The sequence below is a fragment of the Antedon mediterranea genome, chromosome 1, assembly GCF_964355755.1.
Source record: "Antedon mediterranea chromosome 1, ecAntMedi1.1, whole genome shotgun sequence".
Taxonomy (NCBI): Eukaryota; Metazoa; Echinodermata; class Crinoidea; order Comatulida; family Antedonidae; genus Antedon; species Antedon mediterranea.
In genome coordinates this window covers 29,736,560-29,752,807 of record NC_092670.1, presented here as the reverse complement: position 1 = coordinate 29,752,807, position 16,248 = coordinate 29,736,560, and the positions used below count along the sequence as shown (strand labels likewise).

Below are 16,248 nucleotides of genomic sequence, written 5' to 3'. Positions count from 1 at the left end.
AGTTACAACTCAGCACTATAAGCATATATGCATACATCAACTTTGTACGATCGCATGTTAACGTAGATGCATGTTTAAAAAATTTTAATTTCATTAAAATGATAAAAATGATCACCTATAATTCGTTAAAGTGACGAATTAAATTCTAGTTCCTATTTGTACTTTTTTGAAAGCAAAACATTTGGAAAACTTCTTAGATATAATGTTTCAGTTTCCATTTTAAATACACAAACCAACAGTGGTGTACGAAGAGGAAACTTTCTAACATCCCTCTCCACGAACATGGTGGGAGAATCACCACAAACATTCCTTTTGAGACATGGACGAGTACTGTACTGTATTGCCTGCTTACACAGTGTTGCATGCTGTAAAAAAATACTGGGATTGCTACATTTCGCATTAGGTTTATCCGGTAAGAAAATAAAGTATGAAGGACATGGACATTTAACACACGGGTAGTCATTGCTAGTTTTCGACGAATGATCTGGTGAAGTTCGATGTACAGGTAACATAATATAAACACTATAAATATATAATACAATTCACAATTCCTAAGAAAGAATTTGTTATTTTATTGAGGTATTACAAAGACCATACTAATACCATTCTTGATACAATATGCAATAAGTTTTGCATGAATTTAGAGTTATCGCTTAGATTTAATTAATGTTTTAGTTATCGTTCGATCTTAATAGCTGTCCCCATCTCGATATCGTTCTTTTAAATTCCTCATCCTTTTCTTGTTTTTTCTTCTCAATCCTTTTTCTGTGTGGTCTTTTAGAATATGTATTAACAGGTCGCCCAACATTAACGTTTGGTCTGTTATGTTCAGGTGATGACTGATAACCAGGTCGTGAACCAGTGTTAGTCGGGTAACCGTTTACAACGTTCTGTGGGGGCTCGGGCGTTTCAGGTACTTTAGTTGTAGTTGCTTGGTAACGAACAGGTGGTGGGTGATATGGAGCAGGTGGTGGATAGTATGGTGCATGGTACGGCGCAGCTGGTGCTCCATAATGCTCATGGTTTTTAAGGTCTGTAATCTCAGTTTGCAGTATTCCGAGCTCAACTAGAACGTCCGAGACTAAAATAAAGTAACGTTTTAATTAAAATTAAGACTAGATTACCAATCGCATTTTATATTCAGTAGTAATTCAATCCGGTAAATATGATGTGGAAGCAAACTTTAGTGTATAGGTATATACCAGAAAAATTTTATTTTTGTCACGTCTCCAGGACTTGTTTATTGGTGGTGAAAGTTAAAATAAAAATAAATAAAAATGACTACACAGTAATCAGTTATTCAGGTTTATAATATAACAATAGAAATTGGATGTCCTGTTTGAATCCGGAGCTAATCACGGCATTTTACACGGTGCCTCAAGGTTTGATTCATTTTTTTTTAAATATTTAAAATCAATTACTAAGGGAACTTACCTGTTCTTTCCAACCAATCAAAACGGGTATCCAGTGAAGAAAGTTGATCTTTGACTTGTTCTAACTCTTTTTCTATTTCGTCGGTGTTGATTTCTTCAACCTCATTGGTTGGTTGATTGAATGGTTCTGCGCACACTTTACCACATCCGTTACTGCAGCATTTTTCTTTATTTGGACAATCTGAATCTTCGAGACACAAATCTGTACACCTTTGTGCGCCATAAGGTGCGCTCAGCACAGGGCATTCACCATCTTTAACTGAAGTTAAATTTTGTATAAATCGCATTTCATAAACAAATCACGACTGACATTTAAATATGATTTAGCGATGTTAGACCGTATCGAGAAGAATATTATAGTCTTAGTAGTATAGTATAGTATAGTATTATTAGTTGGTATAATAATGACCCATGTTCCAAACCCATAATATTACATTACATTCCTGGTTTTGTTTCACGAAAATATCCTTTCCTATTTTATGGCCAAGCGCTTAAACTTACCAAAAGGTTCCGGTGGGAAAATTGGATGAACACACTCTTTTCCACAACCATTGAAGCAGCATCTTTTCTCATTTTGGCAGTCATCATCGGTACCACATCCATGTACACAAAGACCTATTGTACCAGCTGGCACATTTGGACATTCTCCAACAATTGGCTCTAGATTATTAAATTGAATATTATTTAATAAGAATTCAAGATGTATTTTCTTCCAAAAACCATGAAAAATAAAGGTTAATAAAATCAGACTTTGAATAAACAACAAAAACGGTTAAATTTAACCAATAACTCATTATTTGAATTTTTCACTTTAACTTAAAATTTTCTAGAATGAATTTTTGGTCAAAATGAAAATCTATTATGCGACATTACAAAGCCATATTCAACAAAACATTTCAAAAAATTATTTTTTCACGGGAAAAATATTTTTAATAGAAAATGCTACAAGAATGTAAATAGGTTAACGAGTTAATTACTAGAAAAAGCATAGAATCGACATTTTTCTTGTATGTTGTTTTTTTTAAAATAGATTTAATGTTTTTTGTGTATATCTGCCAAGAAACCCATTATTATTAACTTAATAACTCAAATCTGAATGTAAACTATTAAAAATTACCTGGGGTGCAGACATCTACAAACTCATCACTGCCGTCAGTACAATCTTTGTGCTTGTTGCACACAAACTGATTTGACAGACATTCTCCAGAGACGCACTGAAAACAATAATGAAACGTGTTGGCAAAGTAACTAACATTGTGGGTTTTAATATATTGTTGCCTTTAGTCCGTTTATATATATATATATCGGTCCGAGTTCGAGTCTCCTTTTTCTCATTCTCACAGATTTCCTCATCTTTATCGTTTCAAATTAATTAATTAAATTTCAGTATATCACCGGACGGTTTAGAATTAATGTTCTTTCCCTGTTGTGTTTATATAATTATATAAAAGTATCTCTTCGGAGATCCCTCCTCGTGAATAAAAATACTGAAAGATGAGGGCGTATCAATTTGATCTCTGTTGCGCGTGCGTACAACTGAGGACTAGTGCTGTTCCGCCGTACCACGTTATCCAATCGAGTTCGAACAATACCATGAAAGCCCCAGTGGTCTAATGGTTAGGACATCTGCATATCAAGCAGGCGGTCCGAGTTCGAGTCTCGGTTGGGGCATTCTCACAGATTTCCTCATCTTTATCGTTTCAAACCGGGCGGTTTAGAATTAATGTTCTTTGCCTGTTGTGTTTATATATATATATAATAATATATCGTTTCAAATTAATTAAATTTCAGTATATCACCGGGCGGTTTAGAATTAATGTTAGCCCGATGTGTTTATATATATATAAATCCAAAGGCAATTTACTGAAAAAAATGACAATGCTGTGGGTATCAGTGGCTGGATCTCAATGGAGATACAAAAAAAAAGCGAAAAACTAAATCAAAACAATAAAGTAAACAGCCAGAAAAGTTAGCAGAGCTTTCGGGCAACACTAGCCCTTCATCAGTATATAGGCCTATATAAATGTATCTTTTAATCGGATTTGCTGACAACTGATATTTATTTGTTTTTCAACGAAAACAAATACAGTATCTTGTAACCAGGTTTGACATTTAAGGTTGTTTTTATAGCAGCTAATTCTAAAAATACCATTTTACCTTAAATTGATCTTCAGTACATTTACATCCAACTTCATCAGCCCTAGAAGTCCCACAATCAAAGAGACCATTACACTGGACAGAAGCGAGTAGACATGTTCCGTCTGGGCAAAGGAAATTATTCGGAGGACCACATGTGAAAGGGCAACCCTCTTCATCGTCTCCATTTGGACACTGTGGAGTACCATCACACACCTGGAGAGGTGTAAGGCAAATACGGACGGGAGAGTTGCAATCGAATTCCAATTCCTCGCATTCGCATTGTGTTGTCTCGTCATCCGAGCAGTGAACCGTTCCGTCACAAACGAGTGACTGTGCTATACATGTGCCATCACTGCATTCAAATTGATCTTGTGTACATCCACATTCAGACTCGTCGTCTCCATTAGGACAATCTTCTACTAATCCATCGCATACAAACGAGTTCGGAATGCATTTTGAGTATCCTTTACATCGGTACTGGTCAGAGTCACAAGATTCGCAGTCATGCTCGTCTTCACCACTGTACCCGCAATCTTTGTTCCCATCACATAGCTATAAACAAAATTAATAGTCTATATAAACATTCTTCAATATCACCATAACAAAACACAAAATAAAATGTGTTGGTTCTTAGTTTCTTGCAGACAGTCTTGATTCTGTTTCCGAATATACCAGTAGACTACGTTTCTATTCCGCAAGATTAGATAAGATCAGATGATGTGTATGTCTAGAAGCTGAATGAATTGGTTGAAACGAACAACTCGAAAGGCACATAAGTAAAAGTTCATCTGAAAGATATTCGACCAAACCACTCCCCGCTCATTCATTCCATCCCACTGTTTTAGGGTTATTTACTTACCTTATCACGTGGAATGCATATACCACTATCACATTTAAATTCGCCGCTAGTGCAGGCGCACCATTGGTGTTCGTCCTCACCACCCTCGCATTCTGGGTTACCATTGCATACAGAGCTCTCTGGAATGCACGTGTCATCGTTGCATTTAAACTGCTGAGCTGTACAGGATTTACAGTTGACTTCGTCATCCGAGTGGTAACAGTCATATTGGCCATCGCACTGCCATTCAATGTTAATGCACGATCCACTCTATAGATTAGACATAACATAATCCATCAGTAATAGTAATATTAAATGTATGCGACATAAAACTAATCGATAGAACATTCCAGGTGACGAGCTCCTAATCGGGATTGTTTGAGATTTAGGAATACACCTATCAAAGAATAAATTGATGCGTGTTTTAAAATAAGCAGTTCTAAATTTAACCCACGGCATATGTGATACTAAAAACATTATTTAAAGCGTCCTGTCAATTTAAAATAACGAAAACGAATTATATATGTTTTCAGAAAACTCATAACGAAGACATCAGGGATAAAGCTGGGCTGGTTTAGAAAGCGAAGAATAAACAATAATCATGTAAATTAAATTGAAAATGTGAATTCAATTATATATTATGTTAAATTAAATGATTATTAATATTAGAACAAATACAACAGATCAAAACCCTACCTTGCACTTAAACTCATTTTCTTTGCATTGTCTGTTGTCACACAGACCATCTTCTTCATCATCACCCGCTGGGCAGTCACTCACCATATCGCAAGCCCAAGATCTTTCAATACAGTCGCCATTATCACACGCAAACTGATCTTCTTTACAAACGTTCAAATTACAGGCGGATTCGTCCTTAAATACAAAACCAACAAAAAACAAAAGTAAAAAAATATGTCCCCCAAAAACATGTTTTCACTTATAAAATTACAAAATAATGGTTAAATTTAATTTTAAAAAACCAATTAGGTAGCAGCCAATTTAAATAACTCTTATCCATCATCAAAATGGCATAGGGCCTATTCAACCAAAACCTTTTTAAGAATTATTTTTCAAGGAGACAATACATCTTTTTAATCAAAAAATGTTGAAAAATTTAGGACTAACATGTTATTGATTTGACTTTAGTTATTGAAAACATTAATTATTTTCTGTTCGTTTTTCCGTAATGTTCAAGTTATCCCGATTCTATTTAGGTATATGTTTATGATGTCACAAAAGCTGATTAAAATCTCGAGTTACCTTATCTTCAGTACGAGCCGAAATAGTAAATAGCGTGCCCTGCAAGTATTTTGGTTTCTGAGCGATTTATTCATTATTTTATATTAATGATGCGCGTGATAAAAACTTTAGTTTAGATGCTCGTTGATTAATACATTACCGTATTTTATTTTCCAATGTTTAAAGTAACTAATGAATCAATGTTGCAATTTCTAGTGCATGTTCAAATTAACACTTTAGTTTACCTCGCTTTCACTGCAATCTGGTTCTCCATCACACACATATTCTGTTGGCAGGCACTTGCTGTCGCCACAAGTAAATCCGTTACAATAACCTCGAAGATCTTTTTATGAAATACAAACACAATGTTACGTACTATTATAATTACGTGCTTTGTCAAAAATATCTTTTTTTATATATTATTAATTTTAGGCCCTAGATAGGATCTAATTTGGAAATTTAGAATATACAGGTTTGGAGTCGTTAGCGTACATTTCTTTCTATTTTCAATTTACATACAATCATTTTACATTAAATACCTTCTTCTTCACTCGACTGGCTTTTCTCAGATTTTATAGGTAGGCGTACCTAAAATACAAAAACATCGTACATTAAGACTAAAGTTGGTAACTCATCACATATATTGAATTTCTGCTTCACGTTTTCAAACTACCACTATTAGGCCTAAAGCCTCGGTGGCCGAATTGTATTTCTAAAAAAAATTGTAAGCGTACATAAAATATGCAGGGAAAATACCTTTACCTCAACTGTTTGTACAAAACACTCAGATATGCATATTAAACTTAGAAGACTCAGCAAAATAACTATCCGATGACTCCCGATGTTTAAAGCCATAACTACACACTGTTCTATAAGACGTGTGAGCAGCGTAGAGTAAATGAAGAAATGCACGCTCTATCGTTGATGTTACCCGGCTTACTGAGTCGCCACGTATACATTCAGTAACATCTAGTTTAATTTGCATAAACTTTTCCACCTGCATTGATTACGTAATTATGAATTGAAGCGCTTTAAGAAAAACGTCTTATTTTTTCATATTTTTTCTAGTTTATTATTCTCAATAACTGTTTCAATATAAGTCTCTCTCAAGTTTTTTAAGAAATTAAAATCTCACGGTACAGTTACTAGAGGTCATTAGGGCCTACTGTATTGTTATTAAATATCTTGCTTTGGTCACAAATCCGTCTTTACTACACATTGGAGTGGACGTCATGTAAATTAGTAATTTGCATAAACTGAAAACTAAGGCAATGCCCGACGGATGAAGACAATTGTTTAGGTTAGAAAGAAACGATGTTTGAAACATGGGTATTGTTATACTTTGTTGTAACTTTCAGTATTTTTATTCCGTCAAATCAGGAGGTAAGAAATCTTCGTTTTGTTTTAATGGTTTTGTGACACAAGATATTATAATCCTTAAATAACTAGGCCTAAGAGGCTACACGTCACCAGTGTCCTAGGCTCAAGCCCACTGTATGGAAGGACATCCGATAGGAGAAGCCAACCAAGCCCAGTGGCATATCTATAATATTTGGAACCCGAGATTTTACTGGACAAATATGGTTCATAATGCATGAAGAATAGATGATATTTGCGCCTTCGGTTAGTAAGCCTCAGATAGTAAATTAACTTTTGAGTCATAATTACTGATAATCCAAATGTTATATTCCAGTTTGTTAAATTAGAGAGAGAAAAGACACCACACAAGGATAACCTAAACACAGAAGAAAATATTGAAGGTATTGGTATTATTTTACTTCTCCGTGTAATTTGTCTTCTCAGTGCAGTAAACGCACTTTTTCACTCATTTTTGTCCCTTTCGTCTTCATTTTTATACGTCCCATACGTCCAATGTACAATATTGTATTAACATCCATATGACCTTATTGATTTTGTCAGAATCTTTATATTTATTTATTCTTTCCTTATCATTATTGTGTCCGTCAATTATCTTGAGATCAATTTCATCTAGCTACGAGTATATTCCTTTTACAGGAATCGATTAGCTTTTCACGATGCGCAATAAAAAATTACGCGGTCTACACGATTTCAGTTTTATAACCTTTCTTTAGCAAGTTCATCATATTTTATACACTTTTCAACTTTAAATCGCGTTATACGAGCATATAAAATGACAGGCGCGGCTACGCACGTGTAGGCTAAAAAATTGTGAAAATAAGCTTATTTTAAAAATTAATATAGACCCTATTTTTCATTTTATTTTGCTGTGTGTCTTTCAAGTATATGTATCATATTTATGATTTATTATAAAAATAAGATAGAAAAGGTTGATTACGTCATCATTAACTGCATATTAAATAAAACATTTTAATTTCGGCAATCAAACAAACTATGACATTTTCTTGGATTGGAACTGAATTTTTTTAAATGTCATAAAGTAATTCAATTTTATTTCTTAGTGTATAAAGTATACGCCTGATTTACAACGAAATCTAGAGAAAAAAATAAGTTATGTCTTTATTTTTATGTAACAAGGGTGGTTTATGATTCTTGAAAGGGATTTTTGATCGGGTTGTTTTATACAAGTGACTCAATGTGATACCGGATATTGTATTTGCGCTACCAAGATCCTATCTTTATCTTTTATATATTATAATTAAAGATCATGACAAAATCAATGCATATAGCCTATAATTCGTCATATTGACAAATTCAATCTAGTTTTAGGTTAATGTTATGATATACGTCATTTCATTTATTTATGTTGGATTGGATTTCAGGGCGCTTATTCCATGGATGCATTAACAGTTTTCGATGCCATGATGGATCATGTATTCTTAAACATTTTGTTTGTGATGGTATTCCCGGAGACTGCTTATATAACGAAGTAAGTTTTGTTTTCTAGATTTTCAACATTGATTGTTTGTTTAGGTCATCTTTTTTTGGTAAAACTGCTGTATGCCTATATCAACAGTAGGTTGTTGCTTAATACGTAACAAAATGACTAGCGTTTACATTTAGCCACATCAAAAAGTGAATTAGAATATTATTCTTGGTTTATTCATTAAATAGTCATAATTTTACTATTTAAATATTAAATACCACAGTTAAATAATCAGATTATTTTAAAAGAATTAAAAAAATAAGTTATCTTCTTTACCTGTAAATATTTTAGAATGAACAATTCTGGTAACAACACTGCTAAATACGACGCCAAGGACTACGTACTGTGTTTTTGTCCTGTCCTGTAGGCTACATATTGTGTATTTGATTTAGACAGTAGCCTACATGCTTTACGTTTTCGACATCGCCGCCATATAGTAGTGCGTGAAATAAAATGCATTCATTCATTCATTACGGGGGTAGGCCTATGGATATTGTCATTCATCCAGGTAGTGGCCTACGTTTAAAGAGAGATAAATATAATTCACTGGATTAGATTTATCTCTTTCTAAACATTCATTCATTGGAACATCATTCCACCTGTATCAAACGTCATCGAATTAATTTTATTTCTTATATTTTTAGGATGAACATAATTGCCATCAACACACGTGTGACGTAGATGAGTTTAAGTGTAACAATGGTAAATGTATTTCCTCTCATTGGCACTGTGATGGAGTCTTTGATTGTGATGACCATGAAGACGAGGGTCATGAATGCAAACATTCGACATGTGAAAAAGACAAATTTCAATGTCAGTTAGGTGAGTCCGATCCTGTTTAAACAATATCTTAATATTATTTTAATAATATACACCCTATACACAAGCGGTATAAGTCGGGCGGGATTAAGTTTAGCGACAATAAACATTAAGCAGTCCTCGGAAAGACATATAATATGATACTCTATTTTTTTCTGTCAACGCGCGGCAGATAGATTTGTGCATTAGCTCTCCAATAAGGGCATTTGTTTTTTGTATTTTTCATATGGTGAAAGATTATTTAGAGGGTTAAGTTAATATTTATGAATTACGTTCCCATTTCTACCAATGCGGTAGGCCTACTGCAGGTTGTTTGTTATCCCTGACATGATACCGTAAGAGATTCGGTTGATATAGAAGGTCTCTTTTAAAAGAAAGAACTTTTAGATTATATTTAAAATATTTAAAGGTTTGGGAGAATTTCTAGAAACGGTTGTTTCATCTCCATGTTTCTCTTCACAAAGCCTTTACAAAAGTAGTTGCCTCTAAGCCAAGGATGACAACTAATAATGACATATATTTTTAAAAGAAAATCCTTAAATATTTTTTTGTATAGGTACATGTATACCTAATAGGTGGCGTTGTGACGGTGAGTTCGACTGCTACTCGTTTGAAGATGAGGATAATTGCGAGTTTTGTTCACCGAATGAATACAGATGCAATTCAGGAGAATGTATCTCGAACGTAAGGTTTTATATTTGATATACCTTAAGTATGATGCGGTTAATATTTCGGAAATTATATTATGCCTAAATTATTCTGTTGGTTTATTTTTTAGAGCATTGGTGCATTGATTAATTTAGGTATCTTATGTAGTATATGTTGTGTGTTATTTGTGTATGGATTTAATGTATAGTGACGTATATTTTTTAAGGCATTGGTTTGTAATCTTCATAAAGACTGTGATAATGGAGAAGATGAAAGCTATTGTACGGAAAACAACCAGTTATGCTTTGGAAAATTCTTCTGTGACTATGGTAATTGCTTCCCACTAGATGTTTTGTGTGATGGTACACAACAATGTGTTGATGGCACGGATGAACAGGAGTGTTCTTCTTGCACATACTCACAATTTAAGTGTTATGATGGTTCTTGTGTAGAGCATTATAACCTTTGTGATGGAGAGTCGGACTGTTCAACCGGAGAGGACGAATATGACTGTGAGAATAAGTGCCACGTGGGATTCTTGTGCGACGATAACGAATGTATCTCTGCGTCAAAGGTTTGTGATACGGTTAAGGATTGCTCTGGCGGTGAAGATGAAGAATCTTGTGTGACGTGTAATCATTACCAATTTAAATGTAATGATGGTTCGTGTATTAGAAGGAGGTTAAAATGTAACGGTTATTTTGATTGTCAGGATGGATCGGATGAATACAATTGTGTTGATAGTTGTCACTACGGATTTCTCTGTGAAGATGGAAAGTGCATTGCGTCAGAGAAGGAATGCGACACAGTACGTGACTGTGCATACGGAGAAGACGAAGAATCGTGCGCATCGTGTAGCCATTATGAGTTTCAGTGTGACGATGGATCATGTATTCCTAGACGATTGAAATGTAATGGATACACAGATTGTTCAGACGGGTCTGATGAAGGCAATTGCGTCAATAGCTGTCACTACGGGTTTCTGTGTGAAGATGGACTTTGCATATCTACGTCAAATGTGTGCGATACAGTACAAAATTGTCTTTACGGTGAAGATGAAAGATTGTGTCCTTGCTACGACTATGAATTTCAATGTGACGACGGCTCCTGTATTGACAGAGAGTTAAAATGCAATGGCTACTTTGATTGTTACGATCGGTCAGATGAGAAACATTGCGTTGAAAAATGTCATGGTTTCTTGTGCGAAGATGGAGAATGTCTTCCAAGATCAAAAGTGTGTGATTCAAATCGTGATTGTTATCATGGTGAAGACGAAATAGAATGTCTAATTTGTAATGAGTATGAGTTCGAATGTGATGACGGTTCATGCATTGGTATACGGGTGAAATGTAATGGTTATCCTGATTGCCCTGACGAGTCAGACGAAAGCAACTGCGTATCGAACTGCGGAGAGAGAATGACATGTAATGATGGTAAATGTGTCTCTCTGGCTTATAAATGTGACGGAATCGATGACTGCAGCGAAGGAGAGGACGAATGGGACTGTAATAATATTGCCTGCGCAGAAAATAATTTTATTTGCATAAACGGCCAGTGCATTGACCGTTTGGAAGTATGTGATGAAGTTATTGACTGCCCAGAGAAAGAGGACGAATCGAATTGTTTGTATGATCCACATTTGTTTTGTTGTGAAAACGGAGCGTGTATTTCAAAATGTAAGTTATTATTATTGTATAATTTGAAGTTATTAAATATATCCCATATATTGATTAATCAAAAATAAAAAGAACAGCACTAAATAATAATGTTACTATTTCAGATTAATTAAAAATAATAATAACTACTACAGTAGTAATGACTAAAATTTATGTGTTTAAATTTTAAATGTAAATATGTATAATTATGTTTGTATGATGTAGTATGTTTAAGTGGATATTAGCCCTTGATGGCATTTGCAGCAATAAAGAAATTGAATTGAATTGAATTGACAGATGGAGTTTGTGACGGGTATTTAGATTGTACAGACGGTGAAGATGAGCGGTCATGTGGTTCAAATTGCATTGGTAAATTCCAGGTGAATTAGATATTTCATAAACTTAAAAATGTATATGCATTTAAATTTTACCGATTTTTCAAAAGGTGCTATTTTTAAGCAGGGACCAAACGAAGTTACAATGTAACCTTAAAGTGCCCAATTTCGCATAATATGTCGTTCTATGAAAGATAGGCTAAGTGTATGTTTCTGTTGCAGTGTGCTGCTGACCATTGCATTGATCCAGCTCAAATATGCGATGACCATGTGGACTGCACGGATGCTAGAGATGAGTTAGATATTGTTTGCTTAAGACGTAATAGATGTGGCGATAACCCATTTTGGTGTTCAAATGGCTTGTGTGTTCCAGAGGTAAGCCCACCTCTTCTCCTTTTTAAAAATGTTTACCAAGAATTAATTAGTGGTGTATCATTTCACTCTGAATTGACGCTTAAATTAACCCCGATGAAGAATACGAGAGTAGCCTACATTTAATTTATGCCAGGTTTTCATTGCATTTTACACATGAATAATAGAAATTCATTTGATTTAGGAATACCACTGTGACGGCGCGTTTTCCGATTGTAATGATGGGGTAGATGAAAGCGTGTGCCCATTCAGGCAGTGTAACCCATCTCAGTATCTATGTGAAGCAGATAATCTCTGTCTAAACAAGTCTGTAGTATGTGATGGCTTCGATGATTGTAGTGATCGGGCTGACGAAGATAAATGTGCACTTAACATCTGCCGGAATGACCAGTTCCAATGCCATTCAAGCTTTGAGTGTATCCCGATTGAGTGGAGATGTGATGGCTTGATTTTTGACTGTAAGAAAGGAGAGGATGAACTTGATTGCCCTGGTCGTTGTGCTTACAATCAATATCAGGTTTGTCTTGAATACTTCCTTTGGTAATTTGGTTTTGTTTTAAACGGTGCCAAAAAAAGTAGGTATGATATTGAACCTTAATTATTGGCACTTTCTACACGTGTGCAATGTTGCGAAACATTATCTCTGTGGTGATAACTTCAGCTTTCAATTTACCCATCGTTCTAATTTTATTCAATCTAATTATAAAGAATTTTATATTAGATGTCTTTAAATTTTGCTTGTTTTTATTCACCTGTGTGTACATAGAATAGCCGGCCCTGACGATTACTGTAGTCCTTAATGGAATAGTTTTTTTCTCGACATTTCCTTTTTGGCGGTTTTACTTTACCGTTTTGATTTAGCTCTTGCCTATTTTATTAATTTTGATTTCGATTCCCACATATTTTGTTTTCAGTAATTCTCTCTTACAATACTAATTTTTGTTTACCCTTTATAGTGCGTTTACGGAAAATGTATCCACCAATCTGCTGTATGTGATGGCGTTGTCGATTGTTTCTATTTGGGCGATGATGAATATGTACATCAATGCTCAACAGGTAATTCTAATACGTATGATACACCCTCTTTTTCTTTTTTTTTACTCCTGTAAATCACTAGAAAATCTTCACAAACATGTTCATGTGTTGATGGATAACGTAAATATTATTAAAATATTATTATTTATTAGCTACTGTACGAGTCGGTCCATTTAATTACCGGTACATTTTTTAAACTAGAGAAAACGTAATTACATTACAATATAAAATTTATTGACAAAAAGAGAGATCTCTTTTATCAATAAATTTTTTATTGAAATTATATGGTAAACGTCTTTTATTTCGTAAAACGTAATTAGTTTAGGCCTATCCATCCTGTAAATGGCGAGTAGCTCGCTGTTGGATGCGTTTGAAATATACAAACATCAATAAAAACTGATAGCCGTTATATGACAATCTATAGGCCCATATCGTAAAACATACCTATATTAAACAATGGTAATTTTACCTGGAAAACTGTTGAATTGATAAATTCTTGTGTTGAGTTACCGTAACGTATCAGAGCATCGTCATGGTCAGTGACTAGGCCTACCATTGGTTTGGGGATACTTGCTATATGAAATCAATACACAACAAAAAACAGTTGTTCGTTAGTTGACTCTTTATAAAAAAAAAGACGTCGTTGATAATCATTATTACCGTAATTATCATACCATAATGTTCACATCATAAACCCGAGTGTACATTACTCAAATCATGATAATTAATAAATCAATTAAAAAGTCTTTTCAAGTAAAAAAACTTTATTTATTTTAATTGAACACTGAATGTTATATATATATAATGCTAAATATTATTATGGTAAATAGGATTATGTTAAATAAAAGTCGTATGTATTCATCTTTCAGACGTTATTGAAATAATTATAGATGAACTACTTAGCATACGAAATTCTATAATTTTTGATGATTTGGGTAAGTTTTTAATTTACATTAGGCCTACATTTACTCACGACATGACAGACTTAAATATTTATTATAAACATTTACAGTAATCAATAACAACAATCTCGAAAGAGGCGATATTTAATTATTTTTGCGATATTCAAGAACTATTATTGGTTATTGATACTTGTTGGTTATTATTTAATATTTGGCTAGAATGATTACTATGTCACAAAAAAACAAAACACTATTTATAACAAAAACACAATATATAAAAATTTGTTGAATTATAAGAATTGTATAACGTGTTTCTGTTAGATTCGTTCGATAGTAGACGTGAGCTTGCTGAATCCCTCACAAATATCTTGGAAGAAATTCATGAATTGCTAACCGGAACTCAGAGTAGGTTATTTCAGAAAAGATATATTATTATATTTCCTTACAAAATGATGTTTGGCCTGGTGGTAGATTTAAAAAAAGACCCGGATATATTTACAATAGTCATTTTCACCTCCACCTTTTGATTTTTAAACGTAGGTACATCTCTGCATGTCCCAACCAGCGAACTTACTAGATTTAATTACATACTACTTTTTTCAGCTAATTCTTTTTGATTAATTGTGATAATAGAAATTGATACGTATTTAGGCCTACTATACAGTCTCTCCAGTAAAATTGCAAAAAATAGATAGAAAATGCCGAATAATAGTAATAGTTTTCTATATTTGAAGTATTTATTGTTAACATCTTAAGCACATGAGAAGTAGACGAGATCACAGTGAGATTGCAGTAACTCATGTTTGAAACGCATTCCTAAAATAGTAAGCTTGTATATTTTTACAGAGCGTGAACTGCTGAACAAGCGTAACGAAACACTCACTGTCATTGAAATTCAGTCAAGTTTGAGGCATGCACGAAAGGAACTTGTAAAACACCAAATGGATGATGAATCACGCTCAACTGGGCTACATTGAAAACCGCACTCTATCAACATAATGTATCGCCTTCGCCTTCAATTCGTAATCTAGAAGAGATGACAAGACAAGTGTTCTATTTTGTAGACGCACTAACGAACAACTGAAGCCATAAAGACTAACAAATATTAATCGATTTCTACGCTTCCAGAACATTACCATAAGGAATTAAGTTGAATAGTATTGTTAAATGTTATGTTATGAAATTTGCTCTTGTACACTAAAATTACACGTAAAGTTGTACACCATCTAATCAGTAAGTTGCAATAAATTGTACCGTCAAGACTTTATCATTGTAATATCACAACCATTAGGCCTAATCCTCAATAGCTTTCCAATTGTCAATTGACTTTTGGACTATGTGAAACATGTGTTCAGTTCTCTGGAAATCGGAAATTACGACAGAAATGGTTATTTCAGCTTTACCCCTCCTGAGGAGAATGTCAAGAAGCGATCAAAATGAAAACGAGGCGGGAATAAACATATGGAAAGAAACCAATCGTTAACAAGTGGGAATCATTTATAAACCTAAAATCTATAAACAGTATACAAAATAAAACCGATTAACAATTCTATTTACGTCTTACCATTTTTTAAACGAATAGGCTAGGCCTAATAAAATCCAAAATCACACGGTTTCAAAAAAGCATTTCAATATAAAATATTGTTTGTGAAACATTTCTCCATTCAACCATTACATAGAAATTAGAAATTAATTTATTTTAAAGATGTATTGTCCCATGAAACACAAAAAACGAAGGTCAAAATATTCTAAATTTAAATTGGCAATATCAAAGTAATATTAAAGTTATTCACTGTAAGTTGAAAATTCAAGCCAAAAACAACAAGTTTACGTAATTAACAGGTAAATAAATTTGATTAAATTTCGTCTGGAAAATTGTCGCGAGCAAAAGTAAACAAAGATTTGAAACCACGAGTACACATTATGCATGATACAAATAGGATTGTTTACAACTCGTCATGGTTGAA

The 16,248-nt window shown here is 33.8% G+C and overlaps 2 protein-coding genes and 1 non-coding gene across 3 annotated transcripts; 2 read left to right on the top strand and 1 right to left on the bottom strand.

Moving 5' to 3' along the window:
• Positions 1 to 552: 552 nt before the first annotated feature.
• On the bottom strand, positions 553 to 6,772 carry LOC140048762 (uncharacterized). The gene is made up of 10 exons (XM_072093546.1): positions 6,412 to 6,772; positions 6,189 to 6,237; positions 5,895 to 5,992; positions 5,107 to 5,283; positions 4,432 to 4,680; positions 3,591 to 4,124; positions 2,551 to 2,647; positions 1,935 to 2,093; positions 1,435 to 1,692; positions 553 to 1,081 (listed from the first exon to the last, which is right to left on the bottom strand). Exons 1-10 carry the CDS (start codon positions 6,502 to 6,504, stop codon positions 672 to 674), a joined length of 2,124 nt encoding a protein of 707 aa, XP_071949647.1. The 5' UTR covers positions 6,505 to 6,772; the 3' UTR covers positions 553 to 671.
• Trnad-auc (transfer RNA aspartic acid (anticodon AUC)) lies at positions 3,033 to 3,104 on the top strand. The gene has a single exon. It is a non-coding gene; the product is annotated as a tRNA-Asp (tRNA).
• Positions 6,773 to 6,924: 152 nt separating the features above from the next.
• Positions 6,925 to 15,548, top strand: LOC140063633 (uncharacterized). The gene is made up of 13 exons (XM_072110066.1): positions 6,925 to 7,032; positions 7,343 to 7,409; positions 8,412 to 8,518; positions 9,160 to 9,337; positions 9,891 to 10,018; positions 10,209 to 11,658; positions 11,935 to 12,017; positions 12,195 to 12,347; positions 12,529 to 12,861; positions 13,301 to 13,400; positions 14,249 to 14,314; positions 14,603 to 14,686; positions 15,128 to 15,548. Exons 1-13 carry the CDS (start codon positions 6,964 to 6,966, stop codon positions 15,256 to 15,258), a joined length of 2,949 nt encoding a protein of 982 aa, XP_071966167.1. The 5' UTR covers positions 6,925 to 6,963; the 3' UTR covers positions 15,259 to 15,548.
• Positions 15,549 to 16,248: the final 700 nt, after the last annotated feature.

Excerpts from the sequence above, each read along its gene's own strand:
- LOC140048762 (XM_072093546.1), bottom strand. The coding sequence starts at position 6,504 with ATGGCTTTAAACATCGGGAGTCATCGGATAGTTATTTTGCTGAGTCTT. Across the intron at positions 4,681-5,106 it reads AAAATGAGTTTAAGTGCAAG|AGTGGATCGTGCATTAACAT; the intron begins GTAGGGTTTTGA and ends TCTAATCTATAG. Across the intron at positions 2,648-3,590 it reads GTACTGAAGATCAATTTAAG|TGCGTCTCTGGAGAATGTCT; the intron begins GTAAAATGGTAT and ends TATTGTTTTCAG.
- LOC140063633 (XM_072110066.1), top strand. The coding sequence starts at position 6,964 with ATGTTTGAAACATGGGTATTGTTATACTTTGTTGTAACTTTCAGTATT. Across the intron at positions 10,019-10,208 it reads CAGGAGAATGTATCTCGAAC|GCATTGGTTTGTAATCTTCA; the intron begins GTAAGGTTTTAT and ends ATATTTTTTAAG. Across the intron at positions 14,315-14,602 it reads TATAATTTTTGATGATTTGG|ATTCGTTCGATAGTAGACGT; the intron begins GTAAGTTTTTAA and ends TGTTTCTGTTAG.